Source organism: Glandiceps talaboti, chromosome 9, assembly GCF_964340395.1.
Source record: "Glandiceps talaboti chromosome 9, keGlaTala1.1, whole genome shotgun sequence".
NCBI lineage: Eukaryota > Metazoa > Hemichordata > Enteropneusta > Spengelidae > Glandiceps > Glandiceps talaboti.
The window spans coordinates 11,623,546-11,647,081 of NC_135557.1; the positions used below are offsets into that span (position 1 = coordinate 11,623,546).

A 23,536-nucleotide genomic window follows, 5' to 3' on the forward strand; every position below is an offset into this window, starting at 1 on the left:
CAATGGATGGCACCGGAAGTGTTGTCTAAACAATCATTCTCAGTGCAGAGTGATGTGTGGTCATTAGGTGTCGTGGCATGGGAAATATTTTCAAAAGGTATTTTCAAATAATATTTCACGTTGACGATCAAAGTTTATGATTGTTATCAAATCCAGCAGCAGCGGAACCGACGAAGTTGTCGTCGCCGTCGACGCCAACATCACCACCATTACCACCATCGGCACCGCCACAACCACCATCACTACACCACTACCCCCATCACCAACATAATCTCGCTTTAACGTTTACAATTATTCAAAAGTCAACTGGAAAAATTCAGACTATTTCAAAGTGAGAAAATCTTACATTTCTAGTTAACAATGAATTTACAATATATCATTTGTACTCATTTCATAGTACTGGTTTCTTTTGACATAATACATTTTACAACGTCTTTGCAAGAACAAAAATAGTGTCATCTAAATCTTACATCATAAAGACTCCATTCAAAGTAACACGTATTAACTTCTATAACCAGGGTGTGAACCGTTTGAAGGACTGACAGAAATTGATGTCACAAATAGAGTTTTGAATGGCAATACATTGGAAAGACCAAAACATTGTCCCGAAGATGTGTAAGTTAAAAACTGTACTACAATAAAATATGGTTATAGTTTCTGGCATTGGAGAAATTGAATAAAAATATGTTTTTACACACAGAAGGAATGTACTTCTCTTATCCAGTTTGCATCGGGTATGGTTATACCAAATTCGAATTTATGATAAAAAAAGTACACATTACGACTTTAAAAGAATATATAAAAGACTCAACTAGACTAGTCAATGATTACAAACGTATGTTTTGTAAATCATGGCATAGACGTTGGAGAGAGAAGGCTTGCCAAAACTGTTTGTAGAACTGTATCTTTTTTTAAATACATGTAATATACTGTCAATGGGTTTTGTCTTTCTCCTCAGGTATTTAGTAGTGTCATCTTGCTGGAAGAAGGAACCAAATGAACGTAATTCATTCAATACAATTGTAGAGGAGTTGCTCAAATTAAAGTAAGTTGTATGCTATCTTAACAGTACATTGTAGGCACTAAATTTAATAATCACCATATCACTTATTGGCTATATTGTTTAGTTAGATATAAATCTAATGAAATCAATATAGTATTACGACCCTTTTTCAGTAATTTCACCCATGTATTAAATGTATTTTAGGGATACCTAACACAATTGAAGGAAATTTCTGTGCTGTGGGAAAAAATACTCATAGCTTTAATACTATTTACATAATAAACACATGGTATTTGTCTTTTTTCAGTTAAATTTATTATATAAATTAATTTATTTTGTTTTCTTCAAACTGCAGGAAGAAATGTTCCAAAGTAAACAACGGTGGTGTATATACACTATAACTTTAGACATTGGAGAGTGGTGATTTATGGACTCCGAGAACTTCCTGGTTTATGCTTGCATTATATATACTCCATTACTCATAATGGTTCAAATACCTTTTGACAGTAACGAAGCTGTCATACAGGTAAATACAGGTTATGCTTGAGACTACAATTCATCATAGGGCCTCTGTAGCACAATGATGTTACTTTAGTACAACAGTGACCAGCAGTTCAGAACTCTAATCCACCGGATACAGTGAGCTTCATATAATTGACTGAAACACATACACGGGTGATCAATTGACTTGATGGGTATGCTGCGTCCGTTCACAGAACAAACGCAAATTTTGAGGAACTCCTGAAGTATTGATTTAAAGCTTCCCTCTCGAACAGTTGGATTGCCTGGCCATGGGTGACTGTGAGATAAAATGTGGACTGAATGTAGTCATATATCTGATGAATCGAATTCTATACAGTGTGTGGCTGTGTTTATGCGTGCAAAATAAAACGAATGCCTAGGATAAATCCCAGCAAATTTTGCTTTTCAAAAAAGCTTTACCTTCCTTATTCCTTCAATCCAATTTTATGAAAGAGGGGTGGATTAATTTTGCTTTTCTAAAAAGGTTTATATTCCTTATTCCTTCAATTCAATTTTATGAAAAAGAGATGGATTAATTGAGAATTGTTGATATCCTCAAATAGTGTGTTTTATTTTTATTTTTAATTAATACTATAAATCTCTATTTTTGTACTCGGTTAATAGATGACAGATACTTTTTTATTCGGAATATTATGATAACTCTTATTTGTATATATTGCCTAAAATATTTTGATTAATATTTTTGTATAAAGAAATGATTGATAATTGGTTTAAATTGTATTCAACAAGATACTAGCTTTTCCTTTTATACATAAAATGGAAAAAGTATATTTGTTTCGCAATGGTATATTCTTGAGATAAAAAAAGACTGACAAAATGCAATATGGAACCAAAACTGCCGCTGTAGATACACTTAATTTAGAAATATTTGATATTTTCAGCTAATTCTACATATACTGTTTTATTGACAATACATATTTGTGTTATCAGTAGGTTTCAGTTTTAATATTACATACACTTACTGATCTAGGTTCGTTTTTAATTTTCTTAGTACATGTGGTAGGTGTTACATCATACTTTCAAGTTTGTGTTATCTCTTTCAAAAGTTTCGCTTTACACTATACAGGTGAAAATACTACAAAACAATAACCGTTATCCAAGGTTTTTAAAATTATGCATTTTTATCAGCAAATATAAAAGGAGTGTATTTAAAAAAGTGAAAACCCCAAATAGCTCAGAATGTGTTATATATATTTCCCATTCTTAGGTTATTATTTCTCATTTGAATGAGTGGATAGGAGGTAGCCAATAGTTAAATGATATTCGAAAAAATAGAAGTGAGGCTGGTATGGTTATATCTTATTTAACAAATAAGTTTCATAAAGGAAGTTGTATAAAACCGGTAAAATGAAATGAAAATGAAATGCTTAGTTTTAGTATCAGTGTCATTTGTACGTGTTACGTTTATCAACAATTTGTTACTTTTAAAAACATGTATTCCTGGTACTTGGAATTAATATAAAAAATAATATGTTGATTTTTTTTTTAAATAACATAAATTGCAGTATTTCATTCTACAGAGGACTAATTTTTTCATGTTTTATATCTCCTATAAATTGAAACAACCCATTTTCCATACTTATTAGCAATCTTTCCTACTCCAGAGTGTGGTTTATTATTATTGTTATTTTCACAACCATTGGTTTTCTTGTTATTTTGCCAAATTACTATGCGTTGTCAATTTCTATGAAAGGGGTAAGAATAAAATTTAGTTATTTTTGCAACCTGTCGGTGCTACAATATGATTTAAATATGAATAGATTGGTCGTCCATAATCCTTGGCCCCTACTATATGCCCCCTTTGACATGACGAACACTACCGGAGAATATACAATGTCGGCACTTTCACAATCTTTGTGTAATTTCCAATGCTGTAGTTTAGCGTCCTGTTGCTACAACTATTTCTACAAGACAAAGTGCATTTCTTTGTTTATATACCACGAAACCTAGCACCTTTGTCAGCACACACAAATAAATTGTTAATAGTTTATCATTTGGAGGCCTGTCATTGAGTGATGTGTGTGTGTGTGTGTGTGTGCGCGCGCCGTACGTACGTAAGTATGTGCGAGCGACCGAGCGTGTATGTGCCTATCCGGCTGTCTGTCCGGCTGTGTGTTGTGTGTTTGGTAGTGTCCGTAACATGTAGTATCAGAAATCCAAATAACATCAGGTACAGTCAGCAAGGCTATTCATGTGAAAAAAACCTGTTCTTACGTAATTTTTCAATGTTCGATGATGTCAACATGAGCAACATTGTTTTATTCGCATTCACTCAGTAGGTGTTTGTTTTGATCTCATTATAACATTGTAGCTTATATCCACGGTGCACCAACAGTAATCGGTGTGTAGTTATCGTTAGACAGGTGTCATTGGTGAGCCGGATATTGAACAGTCACCGTGTGGTAATTCCACTTTAGGTAATTTTCAAAAGATTGTGTGTGACACGAGTTGACAGGAAATACATAAATGTGGAGCACAATATATGAAACTGTTTTCGAGTGTTGTTCCATAAATAATGATGTAATAGTATGTTCTGATATAGCGCTTTCACCTAGCAGCTCAAAATAACTCAGTTATGTATTACTGACGGACGTATAACTGCACGACCACCATTTCTACATACTGACCTTCCTAGTGAAAAGACAATCTGTTAAATCCACTGTAGGTGCATAGGTTTAATCGTTCTATGAACACATATGATTAACCGTTCCACAAATAATGACTATCCTATCAGATACCCATATGTATAACTGGGATCTCAGTAACACAATCGTGGTTCAAGTTCCGGCCAATGGATTTAGATATCACAAATAAATATCAGCAGTTGGGAGGTTTGAACCAGAAACTTGAGATTACACGAGCCATTTTATAATCATGAATCCAAATTTTACTAGAGTTGTTCTTTATCCTACTCTTACTACTTGCTAAAATCGTGACAAAAAAGAATCAAAGAAACAAACAATCACACAAACAAACAAACAAACAAACAAACAAACAAACAAACAAACCCCTAAAACCAAACAAACAAACAAACAAACAAACAAACAAACAAACAAACAAACAAACAAACAAAAACAATGGATTAGATAGTGCATTTTCTTTTAGAATTATATTTCCATGTCTTTATCAATTTCGGGTACACAGAGATGACGGTATTTTCAACTCTTTGAATTTCCTATTAAAAGTCATTGTCACATAATGTTACTCTATACATTTGTGTATGTTAAGCTGTACTCAGATGTATAATTATGTGCATGTAATAGAGATTGCATTGAAGAGTTGTGCTTATAAAGAGGTGAAGTACACTGGAAGAAAACCAGGAAACTGAAGTTCAAAATATGATGTAGGTGAACGACACAATCTCTCATAACCTCCGCCACAATTACACTAATCTAACAACAGTTAACACCAAACATATCTTACTTAATGTTAACTGTAATTAGTGGAATGGCGGGAAATGAAAATTGTATTAATACATATATGAAATTTCCATCAGATTGACGTGTTTTTTGATAGGCTTGGTATTTAAAGCTTACGTTACGACGTAACACATTGCCGCCACACCACTACATTTGTAAAGCACTACTGAAGAATTGTAATATCGCCCTCTATCCTGTAAAGACACTGTACGTTGTGTTGATTTTCTCTTTGTTACTCGTGTTAGATGAACTTCAACACGCCCCACGAACGTTTATATCGGCTTAAACCAGATGACCAAAAATACAGAATGTAATTGACTAAAACCGTGTTAGTTGCATGTGTTAAAACGTCTGTTAACCTATGTTGAATGTATATATATTTACTCTATTAATTTATCTGAATGGTTGGGACCGAGAGTTCAAAGAGGTCAGGCAGTAGGTCAGTAGTAATAAACTACACGTCAAAGAAATTGCCTCTGCTTGCAAATAAGAACCACATAACTAAATAAATCCTAGGGGATATTTAGTTCATTTTCCTTATGCGTACACAAAACATTGGTCATAGATACTGTACATACGAAAATCCTCACCACATACATGGCAGGATTTTGGTGATGTAATTCATGGATGTTTGGCTAGCACCATTTGTCCAATTAGGCGCCTGTTTGTCAGTTTATATTTCCGTCTGAATGAACAATCTCTTTAGTAGATTTTGTTTAACCCTTGCCTGTACATCCATGGTCTTGTTGTGTATATTGTTGAACTTATTTGACTGTTAGTTTTACTTGGAATTCGAGTTCATTACAAATGGAAAATATACAGGGAATTTATTTCAGATACCTTACAGTGTATTATAGTATGCTATTTCTTGCTTTTTGTGTTGTCGATATTTTAAGGAATTAATGCTGTCTTGATCCGTCCATGTAAATAGTTTGTTCACCTTAGTTGTCGTTTAAGCATTAACATATCGTGTTACTGTCGTGACTTTTATCAATAGGTTAACATGAAAGGTGAACTCTACAGACCGAGAGGTCAAACCGATGATGTCATATTTGATTAGTCATTCAACAGGTGTTTTAAAACAACCCCATTTCAAGGGTCAGTAATAATTCTAATAATAGCTGCATGGAGACATGAATTTATTAGCAGCAAACAAAACCAGTTAATATGGTAATTTGAGTTGTAGTTGATTATCTTAGATAATCATAATTGATATGGCAATTCAATTGACAATTGCAATACCAAATGATTACTGTTTTTTAAGTGACTCCACTTGTCACTATTTATCCCAAATATCACTGACATTGTTTCAGTCATATCTTCTACCTTTCTGTTTGATGTTATCTTATGATGCGGTGGTGATGATAATGTCTGTCTGTCTGTCTGTCTGTCTGTCTGTCTGTCCGTTCTGCTTTTCTCAACGTCGGCTGGCTCAATTTAAATTTAGTACACATTAACTTTCGTGGCTTCTTTCGAACGTTCTCCCTGAATATTAAGATACAAGAAACAATGAAAGAACAGGTACATACAACTTATATGATGTAGTTTCTACAAAAATTCATTATTGTGTAATTGTTAGTAATTAAAACACATCCAAAGAATGTTTTAAAGTACACTCAGTAGGATTGAAAAAGCAATCAAGAAGGGAGGAGGACAGATTAAATGAAAGGAGAAATGGAATAAAAGAAGATTTTGTCAGCTTCCAAAAATGGCATACAGCAACAACAACAATGATATTCCCGAGTGAATAAACCAAAGAATTAGCATATGGACAGAATAGTGATAGCAACAACGAGTCTGAGATAAACGCAACGATGAAGGAATAATTAATAAACACCATATATTGTCTTTGTTTAGTTATTTACCTATCTTTGATATTGATGTGATTGTATATGTAGTGTTTTTATTTGATATTAAAGACACAAAATGGCTTTAGAACATTTTTTTAAAATTGTAAATTGATTCCAATACCGCCCTCTATAATTTTTTATGACAAGACACGTCATGTTTGAGAGACTGTGACTTGGGCGTGATATTTCACAATAAAAGTGTTGTCTAGCTTGTCAAATACAATACTTACAGTAAGTCACTGATGAAAGCATGGAATATATCATAGTTCTAAAATCGTTGTGCATTAGCTTGTAGCCGTTAATCCCAGATGAATTACATGTAGAACCTAACTTTCATTTAGTTACGTGAGTATTCAACTTGTTACATTTTAGTGAAATGCCACGTAGACACACTATATCTACACTAACTCTATTACTTCAACTGAATAGTTCAGACCGAGAGTTCTGCAAGGTTAGGTCAATCACAATACTTTATACGTTTGTCGAATATTTACTGTAGACTTAGTCAATATAAAATGGCGGCTACATTAGTTGTTTTAACTGTTTTCCAACTATTTCTAAATAATTATCTCCGTTTAATGATCCTATTGGAACACCGTTGATGGCGCACTTACAAAATATTACGTTCCTCACTGTGTACTGGTCGTTTAAATTACCTTAAAGGTGCACGGCATAGGCTGAAAGGTCAAACCAATGACATCAGATAACTGCACATCGCAATTTTTACATTGACAAGTAACTGTTTATTCCATGCTTTACAGAATTTTCTAGGTTTCTATATATGTATGAAAAAAACCTAGTCGAACAATTCCTGTATTGACACATATAATTTACATGTAAGTGGCGTAAAATTGAATGAACGTAAACAAATACTGTGGCCATTTCACACTGCACTGTTGCGAGTTCTGCATATATTGCAGTCAAATTGATAAAATAGTAGTGTGGGACTGTCGTGATCTCGACCTCGGTGATACAGACCGAAATATCAAGCCGATGATGTCAACATGAGCAACATTGTTTGATTTGCATTCAATCAGTAGGTGTTTGTTTTGACCTTGTTATAACATCGTGAGCTTGTACCCACGGTGCACCAACAGTAATCGGTGTGTAGTTATCATTTGGCAGGTGCCATTGGTGAGCAGGATATTGAACAGTCACCGTGTGGTAATTCTACTTTAAATAATTTTCAAATGATTATATGTGACACATGTAAATATGAAATACATAAATCAGGAGCACAATAGATGATACTGTTTTCGAATGTTGTTTAACCCGTCACTTCCATAAATAATGATGAAATGGTATTTTATGATATAGCGCTTTCACACATCAGCTCAAAATAACTCACAATCATTTACTACTGACGGACGGAAAACTGCACGACCACCATTTCTACATACTGATCTTCCTAGTGAAAAGACAATCTGTTGAATCCCCTGTAAGTGCATAGGTTTAATCGTTCTATGAACACATATGATTATTCGTTCCACAAATAATGACTATCCTAATCCTATCAGATACCGATATGTATAACTGGGATCCCAGTAACACAATCGTGGTTCAAGTTCCGGCAAATTGATGTAAATATCACAAACAAATCTCAGCAGTTGGGAGGCTTGAACCAGAAACTTGAGATTACACGAACCATTTTATAATCACGAATCCAAATTTTACTAGAGTTGTTCTTTATCCTACTCTTAAGACTTGCTAAAATCGTGACAAAAAAACGATCAAAGAAACAAACAATCACACAAACAAACAAATAAACAAATAAACAAACAATCCCACCACCCCCCCCCCAAAAAAAAAAAAAAGAAAGAAAAAAAACACACACCCAAACAAACAACAAAAAAAACAATGGATTAGATAGTGCATGTTCTTTTAGAATTATATTTCCATGTCTTTATCAATTTCGGGTACACAAAGGTGACGGTATTTTCAACTCTTTGAATATCCTCTTAAAAGTCGTTGTCACATAATGTTACTCTGTACATTTGTGTATGTTAAGCTGTACTCAGATGTATAATTGTATGCATGTAATAGAGATTGCATTGACGAGTTGTGCTTATAAAGAGGTGAAGTACACTGGAAGAAAACCAGGAAACTGAAGTTCAAAATATGATGTAAGTGAACGACAAAATCTTTCATAACCTCCGCCACAATTACACTAATCTAACAACAGTTAACACCAAACATATCTTACTTAATGTTAACTGTAATTAGTGGAATGGCGGTAAATGAAAATTGTATTAATACATATATGAAATTTTCATCAGATTGACGTGTTTTTGATAGGCTTGGCATTTAAAGCTTACGTTACGACGTAACACATTGCCGCCACACCACTACACTTGTAAAGCACTACTGGAGAATTGTACTATCGCCCTCTATCCTGCAAAGACACTGTACGTTGTGATGATATTCTCTTTGTCACTCGTGTTAGATGAACTTCAACACGCCCCATGGACGTTTATATCGGCTTAAACCAGATGACCAAAAATACAGAATATAACTGACTACAACCGTGTTAGGTTAGTTACATGTGTTAAAACGTCTTTAAACCTACGCTGAAAGCATATATATTTACTGTGTTAATTTATCTGAATGGTTGGGACCGAGAGTTCAAAGAGGTCAGGCAGTAGGTCAGTAGTAATGAACTACACGTCAAAGAAATGGCCTCTGCTTGCAAATAAGAACCACATAACTAAATAAATCCTAGGGGATATTTAGTTCATTTTCCTTATGCGTACACAAAACATTGGTCATAGATACTGTACACACGTAAATCTTCACCACTCACGTGGCAGGATTTTGGAGATGTAATTCTTCGATGTTTGGCTAGCACCATTTGTCTAATTAGGCGTCTGTTTGTCAGTATATATTTCCGTCTGAATGAACAATCTCTTTAGTAGATTTTGTTTAACCCTTGCCTGTTCATCCATGGTCTTGTTGTGTATATTGTTAAACTTATTTGACCGTTAGTTTTACTTTGAATTCGAGTTCATTACAAATGGAAAATATACAGGGAATTTATTTCAGATACCTTACAGTGTATTATAGTATGCTATTTCTTGTTTTTGTGTGTTGTCGATATTTTAAGGAATTAATGCTGTCTTGATCCGGTCCATCTAAATAGTTTGTTCACCTTAGTTGTCGTTTAAGCATTAACATATCGTGTGACTGTCGTGACGTCTATCAATAGGTTAACATGAAAGGTGAACTCGACAGACCGAGAGGTCAAACCGATGATGTCATATTTGATTAGCCATTCAACAGGTGTTTTATATAGCAACCCCATTTCAAGTCAGTAATAATTCTAATAATAGCTGCATGGAGACATGAATTTATTAGCAGCAAGCAAACCCAGTTAATATGGATTTTGAGTTGTAGTTAATTATCTTAGATAATCATAATTGATATTGCAATTCAATTGACAATTACAATACCAAATGATTAGTTTTTTTAGTGACTCCACTTGTCACAATTTATCCCAAATATCACTGGCATCGTTTTAGTCATCTCTTCTATCTTTCTGTTTGCTGTTATCTTATGATGCGGTGGTGATGATAATGTCTGTTTGTCTGTCTGTCTGTCTGTCTGTCTGTCTGTCCGTTCTGCTTTTCTCAACGTCGGCTGGCTCAATTCAAATTTAGTACACATTAATTTTCGTTGTTTCTTTCGAACGTTCTCCCTGGAAATTAAGATACAATAACCAATGAAAGAACAGGTACACACAACTTATAGGATGTAGTTTCTACAAAAATTCATTATTGTGTAATTGTTAGTAATTAAAACACGTCCTAGAATGTTTTAAAGTACACTCTGACAGTAGGATAGAAAAAGCAATCGAGAAGGGAGGAGGACAGATTAAATGAAAGGAGAAATGGAATGAAAGAAGATTTTGTCAGCTTCCCAAAAAAGACATACAGCAACAACAACAATGATAATCCCGAGTGAATAAACCAGAAAATTAGCATATGGACAGAATAGTGATAGCAACGCAACAACGAGTCTTAGATAAACGCAACAATGAAAGAATAATTAATACACACTATATATTGTCATTGTTTAGTTATTCACCGATCTATGGTATTGATGTGATTGTATATGTAGTGTTTTTATTTGATATTAAAGACATACAATGGCTTTAGAACATTTTTTTAAAACTATAAATTGATTCCAATACTGCCCTCTATACTTTTCATGCCAAGACACGTCAAGAGACTGTGACTTGGGCGTGATATTTCACAATAAAAGTGCTGTCTAGCTTGTCAAAGACAATACTTACAGTAAGTCACTGATGAAAGCATGGAATATATCATAGTTCTAAAATCGTTGTGCATTAGCTTGTAGCCGATAATCCCAGATGAATTACATGTAGAACATAACTTTCATTTAGTTACGTGAATATTCAACTTGTTAAATTTTATTGAAATGCCACATAGACACACTCTATGTAGACTCACTTTATGTAGACTCACTCTATTACTTCAACTGAATAGTTCAGACCGAGAGTTCTGCAAGGTTAGGTCAATCACAATACATTATACGTCAGTCGAATATTTACTGTAGACTCAGTCAATATAGAATGGTGGCTGCGCTAATTATTTGTAACTTTTTTCCAACCACTTCTAAATGATTATCTTCGTTTAATGATCCTATTGGAACAACTTTGATGGCGTACTTACAAATATTGCATTCCTCACTGTGTACTGTCGTTACGTTTACCTTAAATGTGCATGACATAGACTAAAAGGTCAAACCAATTACGTCAGCGATAACTGCACGTCGATATTTTTACATTGACAGGTAACTGTTTGTTCCACGTTTTGCAGAGTTTTCAACCTAGGTTTCTATATATGGTATGGAAAAAAAACCTAGTCGAAAAATTCCTGTATTGACACTTATAATTTACATGTAAGTGGTGTAAAATTGAATGAACGCAAACAAATGTTGTGGTCATTTCACACTGCACTGTTGCGAGGTCCGCAGATATTGCTGTCAAACTGATAAAATAGTAGTGTGGGACTGCCATGATCTCTACTGGTTGACCTCGGTGATACATACCAAAATATCAAGCCGATGATGTCAACACGAGCAACATTGTTTGATTTGCATTCAATCAGTAGGTGTTTGCTTTGACCTCATTATAACATCGTTAGATTATACACACGGTGCACCAACAGTAATCGGTGTGTACTTATTTTTCGGCAGGTGTCATTGGTGAGCCAGATATTGTACAGTCACCGCGTGGTAATTCCATTTAAGATAATTTTCAAATGATTATATGTGACACAAGTAAATATGAAATACATAAACCAGGAGCACAATAGGTGATACTGTTTTCGAAATTTTGTTTTATACTTCCATAAATAATGATGTTATTGCATCTTATGATATTACTCTTTCACACATTAGCTAAAAATAACTCACAGTTATTTAATAAAATGTACAACTGAACGACCATCATTTCTACGTACAACTGAACGGCCATCATTTCTACATACTGACCATCCTAGTGAAAAGAAAATCTAATAAAACCTCTATGCACACATATGATTACTCGTTCCACAAATAATGACTATCCTATCAGATACCCTTATGTATGATTGGTATTTCAGGAACACAATCATGGTTCAAGTTCCAACCAATGGATTTAGTTATCACAAATACATTTCAGCAGCTGGGAGGTTTGAATCAGATATATAAAAAGCACACGAGCCATTTGATAATCATGATTCCAAATTTTACTAAAATTGTTCATCATCCTAGTCTTAACACTCGCTAAAATCGTGACATACGAAACGATCAAACAAAAATACAAAAGAAAACACGAAAAAGGCAGGTTTGGGTAGTACTTTATTATACAATTTATATTTCCATATCGTTATCAATTTCAGGTACATACAGATGACGGTATTTTAAACTCTTTAAATTTTCTCTTTAAAAGAGTCACTGTAACTTAATGTTATGGATTGCCTTTACGTTTTTGTGTGTCGAATTATACCAAGACGTATAATTTTGTACACGTAATAGAGATTGCACTGCCATGTTGTGCTTATAAAGAGGTGAAGTACACTGTAAGAAAACCAGGAAACTGAAGCAAAAAAAAAATACGATGTAGGTGAACGACAAAATCTCTTATAACCTCCACCACAATTACACCAACCTACCAACAGCTAACACCAAACATATCTTACTTAATGCTAATTGTAACTAGTGGATTGGCGGGAAATAAAAATTGCATTAATGTACACAAGATATGATGCCAGGAAAGATTGACGTGTGTTTGATAGTCGGGGTATTTACAGCTTTACTCTGCATTACGACGTAACACATTGCCATCACACCACTATATGTGACAACGCTAATACAGAATTATATCTCCCCCTTTCCTTCAAAAGACATGGTTTTGATGTTTTTCCTCTACAATTTATGTGCCATTACATGAAATTAAAAACGCCCCTTGTAGGTTTATATTGGCTTAAACCAGACGATCAAAAATACAGAATATAATCGACTAAAACCGTGTTAGTTTAGTTGCTTGTTTCAAACGTCTGTAAACCTATGTTGAAAGCATATAAATTTACTCTGTTAATTTCTGTACATTGTTGGGACAGAGAGTTTAAAGAGGTCAGGTACTACTGGGTCAGTGAAACTACCCGTCAAAAAAATGGCCTCAACTTACAAATAAGAACCACATAACTAAACAAGCTTTCGTGCCCTAAACGGTATTAAGTCCTATATCCTTATGCGTACACCAACAATTGCTCAATTATATTGGTCATAGACAACGGTATAGACGGAAATCCTCACTACTTACGTGGCCGGATGTGGGAGATGTAATTCATGGATGTTTGACTAACACCCTTTGTCCAATTAGGCAATCTGTTTGTCAGTATATATTTCTGTCTGAATGACCCACCTCTTTAGTAGATGTTGTTTTTTAAACCGTTCTCACTTCAGTCTTTTGCCTTGCTATGTATATTGTTGACCTAATTTGATATATAGGGTTACTTGTAATTTTGCCATTGGAACCAAATACACTTGTAACCCGGCCGTAACACAGATATAGCACTGAAAGGTTCAGGCCGTGAGTTAAGAAGAGTTTGATCAGCGACAATCATTCATTGTCAGGTAATGTTCACAGTATGTAAATCTAGTGGTGAAAATATATTGCTTTAGAAATTACTACTTATTTTACTGGACAATTTCAGCTATAGCCACCACGTCCTTTCTGCCTAGATTCTGATTCCAGGCACAGTTCGAGATACAAATACAAATACAAATACAAATACAAATACAAATACAAATACAAATACAAATACAAATACAAATACAAATAAAAAGTTTCAATAGTTCCAACTTTTAGTATGTGTTCTGATTCCAGGCACAGTTCGAGATACAAATACAAATACAAATACAAATACAAATACAAATACAAATAAAAAGTTTCAATAGTTCCAACTTTTAGTATGTGTTTTGTTTATTACCTAGCCACTGTGCCACCAGTGAAGGATTTCAAGAGATATTGATTGTTAGGACCGAGAGTTCAAAAAGGTCGAGTTTAAGCTAAATAATTGTATTTACAATGTGCACAGATTTAGTTATTTTAAGTGTAAATGTCCACTTCAAACATTGCGACTTCCGTTGTCAGCCACGCTGAATGTTTCATTAATTCCAAAACAACTATTAGTAATTACTTGGGAAAAACGGTATGCATACGTTGTTGGTTGGGTAATCTTTGGATGGGATATCAGACTATAATTTGACAGCTTCACTTTATCCTTCTGTTTATAAATCATAGTAAGGTCATATTTTGTGGACATAAGCTGTCATTTGATTTTACGTGAACCATTACCTTTTAGGGCAACTCAAGTAACCTCGTGCAGTTCAATGAATAATCGGAAGAGTGTTGTTGTTTTAATTTAATGCAAATAATGCCGAGAAATATGAAAAGTAGCTAAACAATGTGATAGCACCATTGCTCTTCAAGTTTTCCTGTAATTAGTTATTATTCGACACTGCTGATGTTGTCATCTGAGAAAAATGCTATTCGCGAAATGCAGCTGAGGGTTCACTGTGACCTCGAATATTAGACAGTTGTATTCCGTCATTGGTAGGAGTAAGTATACAGATCTGAATCAAATGGATGTGAATGCGAGGTCATGATGTCACAATGTTCATAGGTCACAACTCACATTGACCGTTAAGAAACACATGGGTTATTTACGATATATCTCTCTCCGATTTTATGGTATTTCTGTGATGTTATATCAAACCTGTGGTGATTGTATGGAGAAATATACCACATCTATAGGAGTCCCTTTGTGTTATACATTCCCCTATCCTATGATGTAGTTTTCTCACGAGACAAACAGGTAATTACCTCACATCCACATGATTTATTACGGAGGAATTCATAGCATATTGTCATGAATGCTAAAGTTTGGTTTTGAAAGATGGGTGTCTGTCTACTTGTAATCGAGGACTAGGGTAAGTGACACATCTAACTACAAAACTAGTTTACTTGACTGATGTTACCAATAGTTTGTATGTATTAGTTGGTATCTACTGTTTACATGTACAGGATATTAGTCAATATGTTGTAGTGATACAGCTGCCATAACGGGGAAATAACAGTCACTCTCTTCAGTTTAGGATATTTCTTCATAGGAATAGGACGTTGATCTAATTTGAAGGCCTGGTTTGACATAAACAGAATGGACCAACACTATTACTGGCTGTTAGTCAATTTAAACTGAATTTCAAGAGCAATGGCTTCATTGAAATAACTTAAGATAAATAACTATATAGACAATCATTATTGAACAATACATCAATTTGAAATTCTGGTGAAAAATGAAGAAAGTAAATCAAATTTCAAAAATGTACCAGCTATAATATGTGCAATTTTATAAATTGTGTATAAACTAGGGAAAATTACTAATAACAAGATACAGTTTACAGAAAATGAGATGAATTCTATATTTTTACCCATAATTATCTGTACATATTAAGTTTTCTGATGCAATTGTTATTAAATTATCCAATTTTCTCTAACTGGTTTCAACCGTGTTACACAAAATAAACCAACCTGAATTGAATGATATTTCAATGTCCAGATGGTATCTTCTAAGTTTCGAAGATACTAAATAAAAAGTGTCAATATCTTATTAAAACTGAAAGCTACATCGATAATAATTTTAGTACACATGCGCTCAGGTATTGCAAATGTATTTACTAAAGTATATTGCATTCGAAGCGTGCACTCTTGAGATATAGCTTATTTACCGAAAACCATTAATTACGCAAATTGCTCATTAATATTCATGGAATGTTTACTAAAACCTAATCAGTTCTTGTCACGATCCTACGAAGCACGTCTACCAAATTTCGTTCGAATTGATCAGCAGTTTTTTTTAGAAAATGGTGTTACAGACACACACAAACACATTTCCACCCCTAATATAAAACCTAGTTAGAAGGGGGTGGGGAAGGGATTCTGAGGCCTTACTAAAAAGTATTTATCTCACCCCTAATGTTTTGATTTATCATACATGTACAAACTATTGAACTGTTACTTGGCATAGCTATAGTACGAACTACATGTCTAATCAAAAATAACTTTCTGTGTTTGGGTTTCACTTCTTCTCTGATACCTGTGGTTATCACCAAGTTTAATACATGTTACCAGGCTACATGTGAAACCCGTTTTCTCTTGCCAATGTTTTACACCATAAACTACCAATACATAATGATATTATTACAATGATTATGAATTATTTGTATGTTTTTTTATTGTTTTCAGATGAATGTCTGATTCCGTTGTCCATGGTACAGTGAAATTATTTGAATATGAAAGACGTTGTTTGGGAAGCCGTGTGTCTGTTATCAACATTTTACTTAGGTATTAAAAACTGATATTTGTAAAAACAAAAATTATATGATATTTGTTGTGCTGGGAATTGCTCCCAGCGATTTTCTGTTATGCAGACAAATACACACAAACAAACAAACACAAATACTACAGAGATCCTTTCGGGTTTGAGAATGTGTGACAGGGCTATACTGCACGCTCTATATCGCGTTGATATGGAACTGTGAAGGCTTTCCCAGTCAGTCCACATGTTATTCCACAGTCACCCATGCCCGGAAAACATAGCACTTGCGGGCTCCGTGAGGGTAATCGTCCTCCGGGAATCCCCCAAAATTCGCACTCGTCTTGTGAGTGATACAGCCTACCCATTGAGTCTGTAGAACACTCACCCTGGGTTTGGGCCGGTCACAGAAAAATCCCCTGTTTCCAGTTGAATTCGAACCCATCACCTCCCGACTACTAATCCTGTGCGCTAACTACTACGCTACATATTTGTACTTTATATTTTAAAATTATTTAAAAGTGGTGGGACCATGACACGCATTATGTTGTCTTACGTTTCTGGTTATGGAATCTTGGCTCGTCACTTTATATAATACACGCAACTGTCACGTCCGGTTTATCGTCAAAACATGGTGTATGCAGTTTAGAATGTGTTATTATATGAGTATGTGTTTAGTAATATGATATGTTCTTCATTCGACGCTAACTGCTCAATTTAAATGTGGGGAAATCATTGTAATTATTCAATGTTCTTTGCATTTATTTTCAGTAATTGACGCACAGCCTGATTGGGAAGTGCAACCTATTGATACGGTTGTCAAGAAAGGAAACTCTGCTACAGTGTTCTGTAAAATTGTACTCGATATTTCCAGTGTACAAACCTATCCTGTTTGGTTCAAAGTTACCCCTGATGCCCCAGCCAAACTACTTACTTCCAATGGGACATCGTACAATAATTGTTGTAAAATTATTGGCAATATACACAATGGCGAGTTAAATCTACTTATAGAGTCGGCAGATTCAACAGATGAAGCTTACTACAGATGCGCATACCATGAATTATTTCCTCATTATGTATATCTTTATGTTATTGGTAGGCATTTCATTGTATTTTTCTATGTTTCTCTTTCTATTCTTGTGTGCCATCATTTAGCAAATGTTTCAGTGAGGCCAATTCTTAGTCAGTTAAGGACCGTGGCCATTTGTTAAAACCAGAAAATAGAATTGACACCATTAAGGCTGTCTACTTTCAAACAATAATTAATTTATTTCATGAAATAAGTGTGTGTTTTCACACAAATTTGTGCTATGAAAATAGAATACTAAAATCGGCATAGGTTGAGCAAATAATTACACAATATTCTAAATATCTAATAACTCATATTCTACTTTTACAGATTACATAATCGACTTAAGTAACATAGTAAAATACATTACTGAGTTAAATTTAAAAGTACCACTCATTTGAAATGTGTTGTACTTAATTTTCATTGGTATTGCGTTGAAATTTGTTAAGTTAAATGTCATTGACATTCAATTAAATTAGTATGATAAATATAGGAATTGAAAGTGTATTATTTTGGATTGTTAGTTAGTGTATGTTTGTGAAATCTATAACTAAAATTATGCATACTGATATAAAGAGGAACGCCAGTGTACAGTTAGTTCGAATATTCAGTAAATAAAATATAATGTCATGAATATAACAATAGAAACAGTTTAAACCAGACGTTTTCAATCGAATAAATATGATCATCTAACATGACAAATTTCTAAAGGAATGCATTTAGTAATTTTCAATACATTGCTCTATGTCATACTTACAATATTCACATTAAACAAATTAAATAAATTTATTTCAGAAAGTGGTCCAGCATGCACTACACTACATTTGTCCGGTCCTAATTATGAAATCGTTATTGGTACTAAAGTGATATTAATTTGCAAACTGAAGAGACAAGATATACCTGGCAAATTAACATGGACAAGAAATGGAAATGCTGTAGCTACTGGTCCAGCAAACATGCCTTTAGGATATGAAAGGGTCATTAAAAAACAGAATTACCATGCGATATTCAATTGCAGATTTACGCATCCGACTCTGCCAGAGGCGTTAATGTGTCCTGAGGAAATAAGGCCAATCGTTCAATGTAAGTGTTTGTCTACTTTTGACTAAAGGAAAAACAAAGACTTATATAAACTATTTGTCAACAAATAACAATACTTTAGTAGTGTGGTTTAACACTCCTCTGCAGGTTGACTGTGAATACACAGGGAACCTTGTATATCCTAGCACTAGGATGCTAGGATGTGGCCACATCCTAGTGCTAGGAAGAAGAGCACAGCCATGTACCAGCTGTGTGTCTCACATCCTCATTACAGGGTATATTTTTCCACAGCCCTGGTACATGGTTGTGAAAAATAAGCCTGTTGAATGGATGTGGAATACCGACTCTGTGCCATGACTGTTTTGCACATCCCAGTACCACGGCTGTGTACTGCATTCCCTAGCACACAGTTGTGCACATACATGTAACAGCTATGGTGGAATAATACCCTGTAGCAATCCTTTTGTTCATATCTGACTAGCATTGCTCACATAGCTGGTACATGGCTGTGGGGAATACATGTGTTACTGCTATGCTAACATAGCTGGTACATGGCTGTGGGAAATACCTATGTCACAGCTATGCTAACATAGCTGGTACATAGCTGTGGGAATAAACTCTTGTACATGGATGCTGTAAAAAACATATGCTGCATTGCTATTTTTCACATCCATGTTACATTGATGTTGGCATACCAGTTACACATCTGTCAAATATAGGTATGTTCCGCCTAGTGTGTTGGCCAGATCTGTTACAGGGATATTGTACACGTAGCTGGTACAGTCCCCGTGGCTCCACTGATCTGGTACAGCTATGTGCACAACACTGTCCTAGGTATGTGAATGTTAAAGGGGAGTGCAAGGTTCCCTGTGTAGAAAATGCATCATGATGATCCTATTAGTACTGTGTGCTTTATGTTTCCTCACAGTTCCTCCCATTGCGAAGTGTCCTGAATTTGTGTGTGTAGATAAAGGAGGGCGCTTAACCATAAACTGTAGTTATGTACCTGGGCAACCTGACAAAACCCGTGTCCGATGGATGACACCCAATGGTAGTGTTGAGAGTTATGATGCTGAATTGATAATAAACAACTTTCACCAAGAGACAAACGACATTACGTATATATGTGAAGCGAGCAATACTTACTGGAATGATGAACATGGTACAACAACAAGTGAGACAAAGGTAAACATTCAATGTAAGTTTACTTAATCTATTTATTGATCATGCTTGCCTAAATTTTGTTATTAATTTTCATTCTTTTTTTATTTTAGATTGCTATTTAGTTAGGTATTCATATATTTGTTCAGCAATGCATCATCAATTTATAAAATATTTATGTAGGTTTTAGTGGAACTGTTGCATGTTTTGTCTTCGTTGTATTTAGACGTTTAGCTTTTAAGGTCCCAGTTCAACCGTTCACCTCGTCCTATTGATCACATGATCATTGGATCATGTTATATTCCAATTGATAACTCCGCACGGAATATAGGAGTAACATTTGATGAAAACTACACTCTACACAGGGAACCTTGCACACCCTGTAACATTCACATACCTAGGACAGGGTTGTGCACATAGCTGTACCAGCTCAGTGGAGCCACGGGACTGTACCAGCTACGTGTACAATATCCCTGTAACAGCTCTGGCCAACACACTAGGTGTAACATATCTAGATTTGACAGATGTTTAACTGGTATGCCAACATCAATGTAACATGGATGTGAAAAATAGCAATGCAGCATAGGTTTTTTACAACATCCATGTACAAGAGTTTTTTTCCCAAAGCCATGTACCAGCTATGTTAGCATAGCTGTAACATAGGTATTTCCCACAGCCATGTACCAGCTATGTTAGCAATGCTAGTCAGATATGAACAAAGGGGTTGCTACAGGGTATTATTCCCCCATAGCTGTTACATGTATGTGCACAACTGTGTGCTAGGTATGCAGTACACATCCATGGTATTGGGATGTGCAAAACAGTCATGGCACAGAGTCGGTATTCCACATCCATTCAATAGGCTTATTTTTCACAACCATGTACCAGGGCTGTGGTAAAATATACCCAGTAATGAGGATGTGAGACACACAGCTGGTACATGGCTGTGCTCTTCTTCCTAGCAATAGGATGTGACCACATCCTAGCACTAGGATGTGTACATCCTATAGTGCTAGGATGTGCAAGGTTCCCTGTGTATATGTAAGCACGTTCACACGATATGCAAGTCAGTTTACTACCACCTCCGTTAAATAAGTCATATTTGCCAGTATCTAACTAAGGAAGTCTGTCAGATGTTAATAATGCTCTAATCACATCAAAACTAGATTACTGTAATGCACTCCTGTGTGGTCAACCATCAACATCCATTCTACCACTTCAGCATGCCCTGAACTCAGCAGCCAGAATTGTGTCCTGCATACTGAAATATGACCACATAACCCCTATACTTATGAAATTACACTGGCTACCAGTACACTACAGAATCCAATACAAGATCCCGCTACTCACGTACAAAGCTCTTAACAACACTGCTCTTGTTTATATATCTGATCTAATCAACCTGAAAGTGTCATCCAGAGTTCGCCGATCAAATGACAAAATCCTACTTCATGTACCACGGAGTAATCGGAAGATCTATGGTAATCGTGCTTTCTCGCGTACCGCCCCCTCACTTGGTACAATGTCCGGACCCTCTACGCCAGTCACCCAGCCTTGATTTTTTAAGAAGCGCATCAAGACTTATATGTTTAGCAGAGTCTACTGACATCTCTTTATACCCACACTTTTGTAAAGCGCCATTGAACATTACTACGTAGGGGAGTTTGGCGCTATATAAAACTATTTGATTGATTGATTGCTTGCTTGATTGATTGATTGATTGATTGATTGATTGATTGATTGATTGATTGATTGATTGATTGATTGATTGATTGATTGATTGATTAGCTTTACGTAAATATAGAAATGACGGGTACTTGGGTCCATGAGTTCCTAGGTCCGTTAGTAGTCATGTTGTAAGCGTAGAGAGACATATGCAAGTGAAGTGTTGAAATTGTAGTACAAGGCTGCAATTACCATGGCACAATGGGAGTATTCATACTTTGCATTTAGTTTGAGCAAAAATGGGGGGAAGGGAATTGGGAAGAAAGACATAACGTTGATCACCTTATCCACCTTTCATATCATTCTACTCATCTAGATGATCCTGTTGTAAGCATCAAAGACAGGTATGCCATCAGAGAAGGTGACGACCTAAATATAAAATGCGACGTAGATGCAGTACCAGAAGCTGATATAATGTGGATACATCCTGATAAAAGAGAAGAAATAGGACAATTGTTACAGATAAACAGTGCACATAGAATACAAGCTGGCATTTACACGTGTTGGGCTTCAAATTCAATATGTGAAGACAGAAGAATAGGAACTGGCAGTAAGAGTACAGAACTCGATATATACTGTAAGTTTTACGGACGAATATTGACGTCTGCCAGTTCGCTTTGGTATTGAATAAGTCTGTCTGTCTGTCTGTCTGTCTGTCTGTCTGTCTGTCTGTCTGTCTGTCTGTCTGTCTGTCTGTCTGTCTGTCCGTCCGTCCGTCCGTCCGTCCGTCCGTCCGTCCGTCCGTCCGCCCGCACGCACGCACGTACGTACGTATGTATGCATGTATGTATGTATGTATGTCTTTCCCTATCATATTCTGCCCCCGCTCTCTCCACTCCATAACAATTAATTTCTGTTTCATCTGTGTCACCCTGTTGCAGTTATGCCGACCAGTGTCGCCATATCGGACCCTCAAGATGTCAGATACAATCACATCCTAGACACAGTTTGTACTACTGATTTCAGTAATCCTGCGTCGTCAATCATGTGGTATATGAATGGTGAAGCATTGGAAAACGGCGATGATTATATCAATATCATAGACCTGGACGAAGAAGATGGGGATTTCCATGGCAAGAAATCAAGACAACGTTTACAAATCAAAGCCAGGCCAAGTCACAATGGAGCAAAGATCAGCTGCACAGCAAAAAATGACAAGTTTGATGATGACCCTGTAAATTCAAATGTGGTATTAAGCCACGTATATTGTAAGTTCACGAATGTTTTAATGCATATCTATATATCACATACAATGCACGAGTCTTAACATACATCAGTGCTATAATTGTTACAGTACTGAGACTTCTCTGTCTGGCAGGCTGACCTTACATATATAGCTATTCAGATTAATAAATTGTATTAATGCAGTCAAGACAAAACATAATAATTGTTTATTGTTTGAAATAAATGACTGGTCAACTTCATATGATTGAAACAGAATAATCAGGCATAACATATTTATGGACTGGGCGACGAGGTAAACACTATTTGGGATGGTAATAATGTACCATTTATTCATGTTTTATTGAACATTTTCAAACACTTAACTAATTACAGTTCCCCCGATGTATCCTGACAACTGTCGAACTGAGCTACATCTAGTAAATAGGCCAGATGATGTACCCGCTGATGACTATTTTGCTGCCTTCACGGATTTGGTAATTAGTTGTGTATCATGCAGTAGTAATCCCGAGGCTCAGATTAAGTGGGTTAAGAACATGAACGCAGACCAGACAACCGAGCAATGGTTTCAGCCCGGTGACATTTATAACGGTACACGGACAATACAGAATGTCAAAGTAAACTTGACACCTCAACACCATGGTGCTGAATACCAATGCCAA

General features: G+C 35.4%; 1 protein-coding gene across 1 annotated transcript in view; it reads left to right on the forward strand.

The window, feature by feature from the left end:
* LOC144440124 (tyrosine kinase receptor Cad96Ca-like) overlaps positions 1-1,981 on the forward strand; it is a 9,867-nt gene extending 7,886 nt beyond the window's left edge. Inside the window, exons 10-13 of the mRNA XM_078129387.1 lie at positions 1-97; positions 519-615; positions 959-1,045; positions 1,359-1,981. The exon at positions 1-97 is cut by the window's left edge and continues 15 nt beyond it. Coding sequence (XP_077985513.1) covers positions 1-97; positions 519-615; positions 959-1,045; positions 1,359-1,404 — 327 coding nt within the window. The 3' untranslated portion in view covers positions 1,405-1,981. The remainder of the gene's footprint in view (positions 98-518; positions 616-958; positions 1,046-1,358) is intronic.
* Positions 1,982-23,536: the final 21,555 nt, after the last annotated feature.